Source organism: Simochromis diagramma, unplaced genomic scaffold, assembly GCF_900408965.1.
Source record: "Simochromis diagramma unplaced genomic scaffold, fSimDia1.1 OVJJ01000387.1, whole genome shotgun sequence".
Classification (NCBI taxonomy): domain Eukaryota; kingdom Metazoa; phylum Chordata; class Actinopteri; order Cichliformes; family Cichlidae; genus Simochromis; species Simochromis diagramma.
Genome location: NW_024387152.1, coordinates 2,172,303 through 2,189,028, shown reverse-complemented (window position 1 = coordinate 2,189,028; position 16,726 = coordinate 2,172,303). Strand labels below are relative to the sequence as shown.

General features: G+C 44.1%; 2 protein-coding genes across 2 annotated transcripts in view; one reads left to right on the top strand and one right to left on the bottom strand.

Annotated features, from left to right (window-relative positions):
• Positions 1–16,726, bottom strand: part of LOC120743726 (low-density lipoprotein receptor-related protein 1-like) — a 78,767-nt gene that overhangs the window by 8,978 nt on the left and 53,063 nt on the right. Inside the window, 33 exon segments of the mRNA XM_040047520.1 lie at positions 51–173; positions 314–446; positions 540–646; positions 1,237–1,353; positions 1,454–1,579; positions 1,673–1,795; positions 1,901–2,020; positions 2,423–2,539; positions 2,706–2,799; positions 3,039–3,187; positions 3,425–3,613; positions 5,489–5,694; positions 5,841–6,028; positions 6,181–6,300; positions 6,392–6,477; positions 6,571–6,754; positions 7,675–7,862; positions 8,010–8,150; positions 8,262–8,390; positions 8,482–8,610; positions 8,723–8,839; positions 9,020–9,142; positions 9,244–9,393; positions 9,574–9,687; positions 9,906–10,025; positions 10,154–10,282; positions 10,374–10,499; positions 10,889–11,081; positions 11,189–11,393; positions 11,585–11,774; positions 15,693–16,067; positions 16,243–16,367; positions 16,456–16,607. Coding sequence (XP_039903454.1) covers positions 51–173; positions 314–446; positions 540–646; positions 1,237–1,353; positions 1,454–1,579; positions 1,673–1,795; positions 1,901–2,020; positions 2,423–2,539; positions 2,706–2,799; positions 3,039–3,187; positions 3,425–3,613; positions 5,489–5,694; positions 5,841–6,028; positions 6,181–6,300; positions 6,392–6,477; positions 6,571–6,754; positions 7,675–7,862; positions 8,010–8,150; positions 8,262–8,390; positions 8,482–8,610; positions 8,723–8,839; positions 9,020–9,142; positions 9,244–9,393; positions 9,574–9,687; positions 9,906–10,025; positions 10,154–10,282; positions 10,374–10,499; positions 10,889–11,081; positions 11,189–11,393; positions 11,585–11,774; positions 15,693–16,067; positions 16,243–16,367; positions 16,456–16,607 — 4,888 coding nt within the window.
• LOC120743729 (galanin receptor type 1-like) lies at positions 12,846–15,702 on the top strand. Its single transcript, XM_040047527.1, has one exon. It carries the CDS (start codon positions 13,714–13,716, stop codon positions 14,749–14,751), a length of 1,038 nt encoding a protein of 345 aa, XP_039903461.1. The 5' UTR covers positions 12,846–13,713; the 3' UTR covers positions 14,752–15,702.

Sequence of the window (16,726 nt, the reverse complement as noted above, 5' to 3'; positions counted from 1 at the left end):
ATGCAATAGGAATTCAACATGATTTTGATCAGCAAGACGGCAAAACTCACTGCATTCTTCGGGTTTCTCATCAGAGTTGTCCCCACAGTCATCCTCTCCATCACACTTCCAGGCGAGGGGCTTGCACAGAGTGTTGTTACACTGGAACTCATCCAGAGGGCAGTGACGGCCAGCTGCAGGAAGAAACTGATTTTTACTACCGGTGTGTGCTCGTGTAAAACCTGATACAAGCTGATTTGTTGGGAGTCAGCTTTAAGGCATCTGGGATCTACTTTTCCTCTTAAAAATGCCACACCCACAGAAATATGCTTACCAGCACTGCCACAGTTTTCCTCATCGCTGCCGTCCATGCAGTCAGGATCAGCATCACACCGCCAGCGGATCGGAATACAGTGTCCATTCTTACACGAGAACTGGTCCTGGTCACACTTCAGATCACAGCCATGCTAAAGAAACATCATAGTCCACCATAAACACAGACATAACAGGAAGTGCAAAAAGGATTTTTTTCTTTTCCAAACAATTTCAACAGATCCAACCTCATCAGATCCGTCCGCACAGTCATGGTCTCCATCGCACTTCCACCTCCCAGCAATGCAACGGCCGTTGGTGCAGGCAAACTCGCTTTCTGAACACTGTCGAGGCACTACAGAAGAACACAAGGCTTGTGTCACTGACAACATGAGCACAGTTGCGGTGAGCTATGGCCGTTTTACCCTTCAGCACAAGACAAAGAGTGTAACAATTACATGAGGATGACTATAGACACTAATGCGAGAGAGTGAAAGGAGCTGTTTTATTACAATTTATTGTCAGTATAACTGGTTTTATAACTGTTGGTTTTCTGTGGTTATATTTGCTGCGATAGCCAATTAGCACTGACGATGAAATCTGTACAGAGCTCAGCTTGCAGACTCTCACAGGTCAGAGGGACAGTGAATGAAGACACTATTTAATAACAGATACAGAGAGGTGCTCAAAATGGGAGTGGTTCTCTTATGGAGATGAAGTAACTTACCTCTGGCTCATGCCAACAGGACAGTATGAAATGAAACAAATAATCAGATGAGAAATGGGCAATGAATTAGCACCAAACAAACGCTGTAGCAGTTAAGAGTTAAAAAGGTGCAAAGTGGCTGTTACCAGTGAAAAAGACACGGGCATGAGTGTAAATGACAGTGGACAAGGTAAAATGACATATGGAGGGACTGTTTCCAAGCTCAAAGTGATACTTACTGCAGTTGTCTTCATCAGAGTTGTCCCCGCAGTCGTTGTCATAGTCACACTGCCAGCGGCCCGGCACACAGCGGTTGTTCTTACATCTGAACTGGTATGGCTCACACGTCCTCTCAGCTGTCCAAGACACAAAATTATTATTGCCAATGAAATCAAAAAAAGAGAAAAAAAAATAGAGAGAGAATTTTTACTTAAAAAAAGAAAACACAATATTTACCACACTCCTCTTTCGGTTCATCTGATGCATCGCCGCAGTCATCTTCGCCGTCACACTTCCAGCGAGCGGGAATGCAGCGGCCAGAGTCTTTGCATCGGAACTCGTCCACACCACAGGTCATCTGGGCTGCAAAGGCAAACATATGGGGGGGCAGTTACACTTAAAGCTAATTAGGATGACTCAGAATAAACAACATGCAGAGTAAACTGCGAGTCCTACTGCAATTGGCGGGCTCATCTGATCCGTCCACACAATCGTTGTCACGGTCGCACACCCAGACACGAGGTATGCAGCGTTTGGTGATGGCACACTGGAACTGAGTGGGCGCACATGTGACTTCAGCTGTGGGGTGGAGATGGGGGGGAATAACAGGTTTGCAGTAAGTGTGGAGTAAAAGAGAGAGAAGAAGGGGGAAAAAAAAAACCCTGAAAACGTAGGTATACTCACGGCAGTCCTTCTCATCCTCGCCTTCTCCACAGTTGACCTGGCCGTTACAGCGGAAGATGCCTGGAATGCAGCGGCTGGGGTGGGAACATTTGAACTGGCTGGGCAGGCAAACATGAATGTCTGCGGTGAGATAAGAAAGAGATTAAAAATGAATGAGCAAATAACATTAAAGTAATTTTTTCCAGTTTATTTGCTGTTAAATTCTGAAGGTTGGTTCCTCATGTAGCTTTCTTTATTTTTCACTGACTTCACATGTGCCTCGTGTGTATAAAGTGCGAGTCTTTGTCAAATCATCACATGATCTCAACTCCCTCATGTTCCAGACTTTCTCTTGTTCTCTCCTTTTGTCAATGTTGATTTTAGACTCCTGCTGCTCCACGTTATCTATTTATCAAAATTTCTTGTTTTTCCTGTCAGTCCCTGTTCTGTCTTATACTGGGTCCTCTTGTGAAAATTTCAAATAAAACAGTGACAATTTTTGTACATAAATGAACATAAATTACAAAAAAAACAGGCACATACCACAGTTGGCCTCGTCTGAATTATCCTGGCAGTCGTTGTCTCCATCACAGATGTATGCAGGGTTGGTGCAGATGCCTGTGCCACACTGAAACTGCCCTGGTCTGCAATTGAATTCGGCTGTCGTGGAAGAAGTAGAAGTCACACGGTGTTTCAAGATCATACCGACAAACATTTCACTGTTAAATTGTGGGCTGAGGTGAGATCAAAAGGTATAGCATGCATAAAGCATGCTAGATGACTGCCATACTCCATCACGTCCTAATTATCTTCTTCAAAGACTTACGGCAGTTTTCTGGCTCATCTGAACGATCTCCACAGTCATCTTCTGTGTCACATTTCCACCAGAAAGGAATGCATTTGTCATTCTTGCACACAAACTGCAACAGGAAGAGAAGTGAATCAAAGTGATGATAGGGCATTATATCAGGGCTTCACTGGCTCATTTGTCGTTGACAAAAGCGTAAGCTAGGTATTGTATCACCGGGCAGCCAGCCAACTGTCAATAAGCAATGACCAGGCATGAGTAGTTTATCAAATAGGCCACAGCGGGGAACTGAGATATGAAAAGCCAGTTATCAATGGGCCATTTTTCCATTAATGATGTTTACATCATTACCTGGCTGGCTGTGCAGTTGGACATGCAAGTGCGCTGATCGTTTGCCAGATAGAAGTTGGTGGGACAGGCACACTTATAACCCCCACCAGGAGAAAGGAGGCAGAGATTACTGCAGCCACCGTTGTTTATCTGGCACGGGTGGTTGAGCACTGGAAAAGATAAAAAGAGGGAAAATGTTTTCACCACATGGTTCACTTATTTTTCCACCCCCAACCCTTAGGTTTTAGATCTGAATTAATGTAGGGAACATATTTTAATATACTGAAAATAAGTTATTACACCACAGACAGAAACTAAATCAATACTGAAATGTTACTTAACAGCAGTAAACAGTTTGCGCACTAAGACTGTAAACTTGTTCAAAAGACCACATTTACTCCTCCTACCCGGAGGTTGGCGGTAAGGATGGTAAATGTGGATGTCCATGGGTCGGTGCAGGGTGCTGATCAGGGTCGTCTTGTTGGTACCCAGAGTCTTATGAGCTCTGTTGATGGACTTTGTTTCCCAGTCGGTCCAGTAGATGTATTCTTCAAACAGTGTCATGGCAAATATGTGAGGGATGTCTTGGCTGAGAACTGTGAGGATACACAAGAATAAACAAATCGCACTCTATATTTGAAGACCAATCACTCTGGATGTTTCCTACTGCAGCCTTCAGTAGGCTGATTAAAACAACATATGATACAGTCACCAAAAAAAATACGTGAATGTTTTGTATCTCAAATATACATGTGAATATGTCAACATATTCAGAATGTGAAGCTCTTGCTGCTCCTGTGTTGCTGTTTTGCAAAGAGAAGGGTGGGGCGCGGACATGCACCATATCTCTGTGTTATATAATAGGTTCTACACCTCATTAGGTGTTACACTATTAACCACTTTTCCTGCTCTTGTATAATACGTTTTATGCTCACTCTCAGTGTTTGTGTGTTATGGAAGCACACCATAGCAATGCATCACATGCTGACAAATTTGCAAATGCTGTGTGTGTGGCACAAGTTCAAAATACCTCGACGGCGAGAGACCGTAGCTTCAGCGCTGACTTTAAAGAATAATGCACCTTAAACGACTGACGTTGTGATGTAATAGCGGTTTTTATAGCATCAAGTTGAGCTGAGGTATTGGTGAGATTAACATTAATTGCCCTTTGATCCATTCTTATCTCAGTTCAAACAGGCCAAGTCTTGTTGCACAAAGACACACAGAGGCACACTGGTGTTTCATGGCATATGTGTATCCAGGGATGGGTGAATAATAATTTATAGGATGCATTAAATCTAGAGCGCTGAGCTGAAAGAAGTCAGTGACATTTTATGATGACTTCTCAATGCCAAAAAGCTTCAATTCATCTTGATAGATCAAAAATGTTCATGACGCACAACACTCTGCTGGAAGTCTATTCTGTAAGTTGTAAACTATCCCATAATTTAATGCATATGCCTAAACAAAGAAAAAAGGATTCTATCCCTATGCTATCTATAGGTTTTGAGCACAACTTATAAAATGTGGGAAGTATCAATGCAGATGACCAATGCACTCCAGAATTCCTGCATGCTAAGCCGCTTAACAATTCCAGCTATTGTAGTACATGTACTAAACAACTGAGCACTATGCAGATATCGCACACGCTCAGAGGCCTCTCCTACCAGAACAATCTGTCCTATTCACAGTTTGTGTCTTCTGGACTTGAGTTGCAGGACTCCAGAATAGCAGACAGCCATGTAACCTGCCTGCTCATGCCTGGTGTCTCTCAAATGTGTGTGTGTGTGTGTGTGTGTGTGTGTGTGTGTGTGTGTGTGTGTGTGTGTGTGTGTGTGTGTGTGTGTGTGTACGGAAGAAAGTCACTCAGATTTCAACTCCATGTGAACCTGCAAAATTTACTCACAGGAAAACCTAACCCCTCTTTAATCACCACTATGGTCTTGTCATAAACAGTTTATCCTGTTAAATGAGTTATGATCTATAAACCACTTAAAGCTCCTCAGCTCCCTGACACATTTATTTAAAAGATTAAATCAGTTCATGGACAGAAACTGTGACACTTAATAGCACGCTGCTGCCTTTTACTGAGAGGTTTTACATAATTAGTCTTTGACAAAAAAAAGGCACTAAAGATGAGAGTATTTTGACTCTCACATGCTGTACTTTCCAAAAGTCTTGAAACAACCCGTATTTCTTTGAGGGGAAAACTGGAAATAAGTGCTGTGATTTATTGAAACATGCAAACACGCCTGGAAACAAAAATTGAGTTTGTATATTTACTTTCAAGACAACTCTGAAAAATTACAAGAAGCAAAATACAAAGAAATGACGAGTGGGTTCAGAGCCGGTGTTTCTTCAGACAGATACAACAATCAAACACAAACAATTGAAATCTCAGAACTTTAGAAGATATGGCACCACCAGTCAAACGGTTTAAAGAAAGTGAATGTGTTTACTGGTCTGTTTACCTGTGTGTCTGTTCTTGCCATCCAGGCTGGCAAACTCAATGTAGTCCTCCCTGGCATCAGCCCAGTATATACGGTCATTGATGAAGTCCAGGGTTAATCCATTGGGCCAGGTGATCTTATCCTCTATGATGACACTTCTGTTAGTGCCATCCATCCCAATTCTCCCAATGTGAGGGCTGTCACCCCAGTCAGACCAGTAAAGATAACTAAGATTGGAGAAAGACAATCTTGAAATTACAGTCGTACATTCAAATCTAAATCAACTTAAGATGAGAAATAATTAGGAAATTATACATTTAAGTTATATAAACAGTGAGTGTAGCTGGTGCTGATCTGCAGTGTAACTTCTCACCCATAGCGTACATCCAAAGCCACTGCACGAGGTTCCCTCAGGCCACTGTTGACCAGCACCGTTCGGTAAGCCCCATTAAGTTTTGACACCTCAATGGTGTCTCGGCCTTTGTCGCACCAGTACAGGTTTCCACCGACCCAGTCTACCGCCAAGCCATCGGGATTACTCAGAGAGGTTCGGTGCAAAACCTGCCAGGTTTATCAATCAATACGTAAGATGGTGATGATGTAGTTCCCAATCAGAGACTCACGGGTTCGCTGCATCAATAATCCAGCATTCCACAATAAATATTGCTCGACTATTAAATCAAAACGAAAGGATTTCAGATGTTCTCACTCACCTCCATGTTGCTGCCGTTCATATGCATGCGTCGAATCATGCTGCCCTGAGTGGTCACATCCGTCCAGTAGATCATCTGCTCTGCATAGTGGAAGTCCAGTGCTACTGCATTATTAAGACCCTGAGGGGGAAAAGGAAGGAGCAATATTAAAAATGAATCTAGAGAAGAAAAACACTGAATGTTTCTTTAAACTGTCATCTGTGTGTCTTACCTGCTTTATAAGAGTGTAGTTGGTACCATCCAGGTTCAGTTTTCTCAGGTAGTACCGATTGGCAAAGATCAAGTAGGGCTCTTCATCTACACGCATACATCACATAGAAAACTTACTTTACTGCTTTAGGCGTGCATTTGCTGTGAAGACGCACTGAAGCTCACGTATGTGTGCCTTACCCGATGTGGACTTGCAAACAGTGGGGTCATTGGGGCTGAGCTCAAAGCCGTCGACGCAGAGACAGTGGAAGCTGCCGTGTGTGTTGATACAGCGTTGGGAACAGGGGTAGGTGGTTGTGCACTCATCTATATCCACACATGTCTTCCCATCACGCTTCAGCTGGAAACCAGGATGACACCTGCACTGAAGGTGCCAAAAGCACAGGAGATGTGTCAAAATCTCACAGCCTACGGATCTGGCCGCTTCTCACATTTAGCCTGGACCGGTTACAAAGGCGTGCCAGCGTGTCTGTCTCAATCAGCTCTCAATCGGCCACAGACATGTGCGCTTTACCTTTCACCAAAAGCTTTATTTCTGCTCACTTTCTGAAAACGAAATCCAGCTGCTGCTGTCAAAAGTGCTGCGTAAATAGCTGCAAATCTCATTTGCAAAGTCGTCTTCCAACAGAGTACGAGGGTAAAGGATAAGCTGACATTAATATGTGTTTAAAATAAATATGGCATGAACATCATCGCAGCATAAGGAACGGTTAGAACACGTATTCATTACTAGTCGGAATCGTTGTAACTGTCACTTCCAATAAACACATCTATGTTTCGAAAGAACACACACACAAATTCTGCTCTGCCATCCAGAATACACAGAGGAAGCCACATTTGTGAAAAAGTCTCTGATGGCAAAGTTTCCATATATACAATTAAGTTTTGTGCAATCATAATTAGTCAGTTTGCAATACTTCTGAAATCCCAGACCAGGATTCTTGAGGTGAACAAAATCTTATCATTTTCAAATTAAGCCCTGACCACAACCTCGCCACCACAGACACAGGAGTTCACGCAGAGTTCAACCTGTTCCAGGACTGGCCTCCTACTTTCAAGGACGAGGCAAAACATGTTTTCGTCTTGCATAACTGCGTGCCTGAAGTGAGTGGATCCCAACCTTTTAAAATCAGCTCCTCGTTGACTCATCGTTCCTGGCATATACATTGTTTTTCCTGTGTTGACTCCATGAATTTTAGTAAAACTTTTCGGCCCAATGAAGCCTGTGCAATAATTTCATTAGTCATGATATTTGTTTTTGACATAAAACAATGAATTAGTTACCTTGAAGCCGATCTTGAGGTCATCACAGAGCTGTGTGCAGCCGCTCAGCTTGCTGTTGAGACACTCGTTGATGAAGCAGTTGAGTTCATCGGAGCCATCACCACAGTCGTCGTTGCGGTCGCACAGCAGTGTCTCATTCAAGCATTTTTTATTATGGCACATGAAAGCTGAGTCATTGCACGTCCTCTCTGCAATCATAGACAAATAGCAGGTTATATCAGAGCGTGAAGCGGGATGTGGCTACGTCTTTATGAGCAAGAAATTTAACATATGATTCACACCTTATTATGCTGGCAGAGAAATAAAAGATGTAGCGAAAGAGAGGAAATGAATACCAGAGTCTGTGCAGCGAGGGTTCTTGGGAGCTTCGTCGGAACGATCCTGACAGTCAAACTCTCCGTCGCACTCCCACTTCTTCTGGTTAAGGCAGCGGCCATTGGCGCAGCGGAACTCATCGGGACCGCACGGCGGATATTCTACATCAAAACGCATTCGTTATTAATCTCAATTTCAGTTGGCGGTTTAGCAAAAAACAACATTCATTTTCAAGCAAAAGGCTAAATAAGCTTCCAGGATTGAAAGCTCACCACATTCGAGGGATTCGTCCGACTTATCGACACAATCAAAGTCATGATCGCACACAAAGTGCTTGGGGATGCACTGCCTGTTCTGGCACATGAACTCGTTTTCAGGATCACACGTGTTGTTGGTGTACACTGGAAGCAGATGGAAACATTGTTTTTAATGCATGGGGAACTGTATCGCTTCTCTGCACTTTTTCTTCAATCTGCTAACTGTGTCACTCACTGCAGCCAGCCTTCACACTCTCATCAGCTCCATCAGGACAGTCGTTGTCTCCATCACACTTCCAGCGCTGCGGCACACACATATGGGAGCCTGGACACTGGAAAGCCTCAGGACTGCAGGTTTTGGATTCTGTAACGACATCATGTAAAAGTCATACACGGACAGGACGTCAGGAATTGTCATGGAGTTTAAGGTCTCCTTTGAATGTGAGAAGAGAAGTAGCGAGCAAAATGTCACATACTGCAATTCTGGTCCTCATCAGAACCATCGCCGCAGTCGTCGGAGCCGTCACACACCCAGTGGCTGGAAATGCAGCGATGGTTCCCGCATTCAAACTGGGTGGATGTACAAAACTTGTCTGCAAGAGAGGGTGGGGAGCATTTTACAGTCAATATTACATTTAAGCTGTGTTTTTCCATCTGCAGTGGGAAGCACAAAGAAAAACAGTCTGGCTTTCTTTTCGTTTTCTTTTTGCTATGATTTGTGTGTTTTCATGATAAAGATGGGGTATTAGAGGACAACTTCGCAGAAGACTGACCACAGTGTGTCTCATCAGCCCCGTTCTCACAGTCATTCTCTTTATCGCAGGTCCAACTCATAGGAATGCACCGACCGCTGGGGCAAGCAAAGAAGTTGACTGGACATTTAAGCTTCCTCTTATCTGCAACACAACAGAGAAAAAAACAAAACAAAACATAATCAAGAACCTCTGGTAGGTTCAGAAAAGCTGAATGTCTTTTGGTAGTGAAAGATAACACTTACCTGGACAGTTTCTTTCATCAGAAAAGTCACCACAGTCATTGTTGCCGTCACACACCCACGAGGGCAGATAACACAGAGTGGTTTTCTCACAGCTTTGGAAAGAGGCTCCTTTAACTCCAAGCCGGAAAAAACGGGAGCAATCAGTGGGTTCTGAGAAAAAACAGGAACAAGTTTCAGGAGCTGCCCTTTAAATTCTGCAAAATACATCTTAGACCGTTTCACACGAATTGCACTGAAGTAGATAGTCAAGTCTATATTAATATACTGATTAAGAAGTGCACTTGTGAAAAAGAAGAAGAAATATTGTTGAAAATCGTGGCAGTTACATACGGCAGTTCATTTCATCGCTTGCATCCTCGCAGTTGACCACCTGGTCACAGCGGCTGTAGTTGGAGATGCAGCTTCCATCTTTGCACTGGAACTCTCCTGCTTTGCAAAGTGTCACTGCAAGCACATACAGCAGTTTCACAAATGACAAGTGGAGAGAAAATACATCCTCAAAACCACACACAAACTCTCCGTTAAGCACATTTTATAATTTCCTTAAACATTCCCACAGGCAGAACAGAGGTGTCATGAAAAATGTCGACACTATTCAAACTATGAGGATGTTTAGACTGTTATCCTTTGTGCAGCTGCTACTTTGGAAACAAACCACTTACTGTTGCAGGGCAGTTCATCTGAATGATCACCACAGTCATCTGTGCCATCACACCAGAAGTGGTGACCAATGCAGCGGCCGTTCATGCAGCGCCTGTAGCCTTTCTTACAGAGTCGATTGGCTGTGAAGGAGGACCAGCTGACTTAGCTCAGGCACAGAGGGGTTTTTTTTGTTTTTTTTTAAAACATATCTTGCAGCTACTTATTCATTAACTGAAATTCACCACCTAACTGCTCTGTAAAAACTCACCACAATAGGACTGCTTCTCATCAGACTTGTCCTTGCAGTGGGCCATGCCGTCACAGGTCAGACTGTAGTTGATGCAATCACCATTCCCGCACTCAAAGCCATCGACACTTCCGCATGATACGTTCAGGGCTGGTGAGGGAGAAACGTTTGAATTCAGAAACATTTATCCATTCTTATGAAGACGGCAACGTTATGAAGTTTAATTCTTCCTCTTTCTTACGAGAACAGGTGTTGTCTTCGAGGAGTTGCCGGTCTCCACGGCAGCTGCAGTTGACCCGGCCGTCGGACGTAGGCAGGCACAGGTCCTGGCAACCTCCGTTGTTTGTTCGGCAAGGAGAAAATTCACCTGAGGAATTTTTTTAGAAGCTCTTTAAACTGCACGTCGAATGACTGACAAGCATGCTGATATTACATTTCTTGCAGTTATGAACATTTGCATGAACTCTCTAGCTTGGCAATATTTAAAAGCCTGTGGAAGTTGGGTTTTTGTTATATACATGGCAGCAGCTCTGTATATCTCCACTTACAGCTAAGTGTTAGCAGCCTGGCAACGTGTGCACATGCAGGTATAATGCAGACAGTAAACATGATACCTGCCACAGTGTCATACACTAAACAAACTACAGCCGAATTTCATTCGTTTTGCAGTTATATAAACGTAAATCAAATTACTGGGCAAATTAAAATGTTGACCTGATGGCAATGGGGCCAAATTGCAGCAGTGGTGATACTCACAGCTGTTGGTGTCATTAGCTACAGCAACGATGCCCATTGGTTGCTGAGGGATGTCAGCACGCAGCACTTTCATGTCTCCTCCAGTGTACTTGTCAGCTCTGAGGACAGCCCTCCTCACCCAGTCAGTCCAGAAGATGTAATCTCCGTACACAGCGAGACCGAACGGATGGACGGGCTCGTTTTTCAGCAGTACCTGAGGCATAAAAAACAGCAGGTGTAATTCCATAAACACGAGGCGCAAGTCCATGTTTTAGGGAAAGTTAAAAAAAACAACAAACAAAAAGGAAAGCGCCGCCTTACGTAACGGTTGCTTCCATCATATTCACAGCGCTCGATCTTGTCCAGCGTGGCGTCAGAGAAGTAGAGTTTCTCGGCGCGGTGATCTATGGCCAGGCCGTTGGGAGTTTTAATGTCGCTGCCGATGATCACGATCACGTTGGCTCCGTTCAAAGAGGCCCTCATAATGCTCGGAGCCTGCTCATTCCAGTTTGTCCAGAACATCAGACTACGGTGGGAACAAACAGAAAACAAGAATTAAGAGCAGTGGGAGCTCCCAAAACGTCTTGGTAAAAGAAAAAGAAAGTTACACTTGACTGAGCCAAAAATAAATCCAGTGCTTAAGAGAAAAAGAATAATTGTATTGGAACTGGGCCCTGATTTAGTGCAGAGCAGCAAATTTCAATATTAATGACTCACTCTTGACACTCGTCCAACACAAAGGCTCGAGGGTGGTCTTCTCCAGACATGGTGACTACGATGTTGCGGTTGTAGGCCACAGAACGGCTCTGGTCCACAGTGTGGCGAGTGATGGTGGACGTTGTATAACTGGTCCAGTAGAGTGTATCCCAGCCACGATGGTATGCCAGGCCCTCAACTGACCCAACATCTGTGATAGGAAATATAATATATGATTTTTCAGATTTGAGTTCTTTCCTGCTGTCGGGCCAACACTTTGAGAAGTAAAAGGCTTAACAAATGCTTTAGATTACACTAAAAAAATATCACCTCTTACAGGCATTAGTGGGAGTTTTACAGAGAATTCAACACATCATAAATCACTGTCAGGGTGTTACCACAGAGCACCTATGAGACTAAAGAGGAAGTGGAGCTTTTAAGGTTTCCCCATCCACATGCATTATCTAATAAACTGTGAAACATGGACAAAGATTGAGATAGAGGGGAAGCAGCGGCCAGTGAAACAGGGAACAGTAAAATGGAAGTGATGCCATACAGAACCGAGTGTGCGTCACAGCTGTTGTTCTTGGACAGAGTTTAAAGAGTCTGTCTCATCGTGTCATTTTATGGCGACCCGCCTGCACATACAAACACAGCTTCATGTGGATACTCTCATTCAAGCTCTGAACTCTTGTTCTGGGAAGAAAATTGCAACTGGGACAGGTTGAGTCACTTTAGGGATAAAGGCCAGGGTAAAGACAAAGCAGCTTCCCCCTGCATCGATTTTTCCTCTTTTTCCCCCCTCTCGGTACCCACGCGACACACATCATCATGGAAAAGAATACCGTGCTGCAGCCTTGCAGGCTCCACGGTGTGCATTCATCTCTGCTTAGTTACATTAGCAACCACATTTATGACCACTTACAGCCGACAATAAAAAAAAAAGGATACTCTACATAACTGTTTGCTCTCAGCTGAAAGCCTTTAATTGCCTTTTAATAGACAAATGTCGAAGTGCCATAATCAGCAGTAATGCAGGACAATTTTGAGGCTGAACACATTGTTAACAGACTTAAATAAATCCAAAAGAGCAGCTTGGGGCCAAATACAGTCACACAAACAAGTAAGAGTGATGAGTAAAGCTGATTCAAGCCAGGATTACGTAATAAGGATCACCAGGGCCCACCCTCCCACTGGGTAATTCAGCTCAGCCCCCTGACTGTGCAAACAACAGAGAAAACCTGACAGGAAGATGATTACCTCTCAGAACAGAGTCTTTCAAACACTCACGAGGGAGAACAAGAGCAGGGCGAGTGGCGCCTGAGAATTACTAAGCGTTAGTTACCCTCATTTTCATCACGCCTCATCTTTTTTTTTTCCTTAATGGATTTAGCACCGCATTAGATGCAGAGCAACTCTTCTTCCGGCGGAGTCTACAGGTTGAAGAGCTTTCACATGGACAATGAGTCTCCGGTTGAGGGGAATACTTAAGTCAAGTGCATTGACTGCCTTTAGAGAGGAATGCCAACTAGCAGCTACTGGGATGGATTCGTCCACTGTTGCTTGGTTTCAAGAATCAATACAGCCACAGAGTAACTACATTATAAAGGACGAGCTGATGCAGCTAAGGAAATGCAACTCTGCAAAGACCGCCCTTTAAGGTCATCCTTTCATGTTTTCTGGAAAAGAAAAGAAAAGCTTGATAACAACAGTGCATTTTTCTGATCCATTTTCCCAGAAATGGGGAATACCATACCCAACCATCGTTAAGTGATTTACATTTCTTCAAGCGGCTCGGAAACCATAAGAGTCACAGTGTGAAAAAGACTCTGCAAGTGCCAGATATAGTCAAGTCTGTTTCTTCTTGAGCAAACGAGGCACATCGTTTTGTTTCCCCTTTTCCTGTGAGTCGGTGAGAAAGCCAGCTGACCAGTGTGCTCTTATCTGCTTAACTAATACTATCATCATGAAACCACTAACTGCCTCGACGGAGTCTTTTTTTCCCCTCTTTCGTTTCTTTTTTTTTTTTTAAAGACGTGAACTGGAGCCAACAGCTGTAACACCCAGAGACTGCATGAACAAGCTGTTCTGCTGCTTAACATTAACAAGATATTAAATTAATTACTTAGCAGACTTACGGCGGGGATTGCATGGAGAGTTTGGGGCAGCAGATGAACAGAAGCGATCTGGGCAAAATGACTGGAACAGATGAGGTTTTGATTAAATGTTTAGTCCCCATCTTGGATGGGCTGATTCTGTTGACTGGGCTCATAGGGCAAACTCTGGTCATCATCATTCTTACTAGGAGGAGGAGGAAACAGAACCAGCCCCCACACAGCACAGACATCCTACTTCTGGTTCTGAGCGCTGCTGACCTGCTGCTGTTACTCTGCCTGCCCTTCCACACCTCCGCTATCACCCTGGGCTTCTGGCCTTTCGGCGGCTTCCTGTGCAAAGCTATCAGTTTCCTGGGCGTGACCTGCTCGGTTGCCTCCGTATTTACCATGGCAGCTTTGGCTGTGACTCGCTACCTTACAGTGGTACACCCCACCTGGGCCTTCCGCTTGCGAATGCACAGGCGCATTAAACTGACAGTAGCTCTGCTCTGGGTGCCTGCCTCAGCTCTGGCAGCACCGCAGTTTGCATTTCGCACAGTCACCGTGTCCAGTGTTGTGCAGTGCTTCGCCTTCCTGTCTGACTTCAGCCAGCTGGTCTACAGCATCGCCCTTTTCCTGTTTGGCTTCGCTCTGCCACTAGGCATCATTATATTGATGTATGCAAAGATTTATTGTTTTCTTCGATATGCACGCCAGGTGGGGAATGCCCCTCAGCTAGAACGCTACCAGAGACAAGTCACTCACACTTCAGCCCTATTGGTCGCCGTCTTCACCATCCTGTGGCTGCCCTCCTATGTCCTCATGTTTTCCTTAATTGGAGGACATTTAAAAGACTCATCTGGCAACAAAGTATTTGCCATCGTGGCCAGGCTGCTGGCAACCTCAGTGGGTGTGGTAAACCCTGTACTCTACAGCTTTGTGTCTCAGAAGTTTAGGCGAGACTTACTAGAGCTTGGAAGAAGGCAATGGGCACGGTGCAGAAACTGTGTGAGTGGCTGCCCTTATGCAATGAGCAGAGACATGGTACGGCCTTTTGAGGAGGACAGTACCTCAGGGAGAGGCCAAAACTGACTTTACAGAAGGAGATCTGGAATTAAGACTAGTTAATACCTCCAAACAGGCTGAAATATTACATAAGAAACTCTCAGTGACGTTAAATATGATAAAATTAATTCCAGATGTAAGAGATTTACTGCAGATTGCCAAAGTGATCACTTTCTGGATGTTTTTCCACAGTCGTTTTTCATCCAGCAATGAATGACTTTATTCCATTAGCACATGTGGAAACAGGACTAGTCTTGGTTTCATTAACAGTGCGTTTTAGTTAATAACTTGGACAACAGACGTCTCTAAAACATGACAGAATGGGATTATGTAATCATGTCAAAAGTTAATAAAATACACTCCTCTAACCTCAGCTGGAGCTTATTTGGAGCTCAATAAGTTCTACATTCAGTACACGATGTAAGACGTCGTTCTTAAAACTGCTTCAAACCCTTGTTCTCAATGCAAAATGAGTAAAAACACAAACCCTGTGCACCTTCCTTGTTCTCCTGCTGTACTTAACAAAATAATTCATTTTTTGAATCTTGTTAGATGTGAACAGCTCTGGTCCAGGGCTTTTAAATATGATACTTCACTCTTGAATTATTTAAAGAGAGCGGGATTTAAAAGGCTCTTCAGTGGTGAAACAAGCAAAAACCAGGGCGTGGGTGTTGGTGTGCGCAAGCAGTAGCAGCTCTGAAGTGATGTCAGTCTCTACTGGTTGAGAAGTTACAGCTGCGTGTTCATTACACCGGATCCTCCCGGATGCTTGTATTATGTCTGCTGACACCGTAGAGGGGACAACATTCAATTATTAATGGAGAGGATTTTAAAAAATATGGCAGCAAAGAGCAACGCAGCAGAAATATTTGTCAACAGAGGTGGGGAAGTCTTAAGAGCAGCAAAACGTAAGGTTTTCCCGACGCTTTGACAGAAACGCGAAATGCATCTGATGGCCCCGCACTTACTTTCCACCACGATCTTGCGGTCTGTGCCGTCGTCATTGATCTGCTGGATGTTGCCAAAGTGAATGTCGCTGAAGAAGACGCGGTTGGCTCCCCTCCCTCCCCCGCCATGGTAGTCAAAGCTGAGAGCGATGACATTCTTCATGTGGTCGGGATCCTCGAACGGCTTAATGGGCGCGTTGAGGTTTGTCTCGTCGGACAGGTGGATGCTTTTCAGGATGGTGCGCTCGGAGTACAGCAGGTAGCCGTCGTAGTCACGGCAACTTTGGTTGTCCTCTGCCAGCATGCCATGAGCACAGGCGCAGGTGCGCTCCCCATTCCCACGGAAAAGACACAGCTGTTCACAGCCGCCGTTGTTGTTTTTGCAGACGTTCGAGCCTGTGGAGAGAGTCACACAGTTTATTAGCATTGCTGTTACACGAACACTGAACACGGTTAAATGCTAAAGGTGGCGATTCATTTTGTCATTGTTAGGCAGCTGCCATCTTATTAGGACATTTTCAACAGTAAAAGCAACTTTTTTAAGCTTATGATAATATGTGTTTGTTTTTACCTGTCTGTCTGGCTCTATTGAAGACTTTGATATCTTTGAGCTGTACACCGATGCCTGTCCTGAGCTGCACAGCATCTGTAGCGTTGTCTTTGCTGCCTCTCTTAATGGAGCCATTAGCATGGGTCCTAAAAACAACCAGAACAAGAATAAAACAGTCAGTAAATGAACACTCTTACAATATGAAGTATTGTTCAAAACAACATAAAGACTGACCTGTCACTCCAGTAGATGTACTCCTCAAATACAGATACAGCAAACATGTCCATGTTGTTGTTGCCCAGAACCAGCTCCCTGTTTTTTCCAGTCTCCAGGTTGATGCGCTCGATCTTGTCTGTCCTGGCGTCGCACCAATAAAGCAGACCCTCCTGAGCACAGGAAGTAAAAAAAACAACAACTGTGATTATTCAGGAAAGACCAAAATCCTAAGATTTCAGTTCAATTGAACCTGTATTTGGGAAACCAGTTAGCTGATAACCAGTTTGTA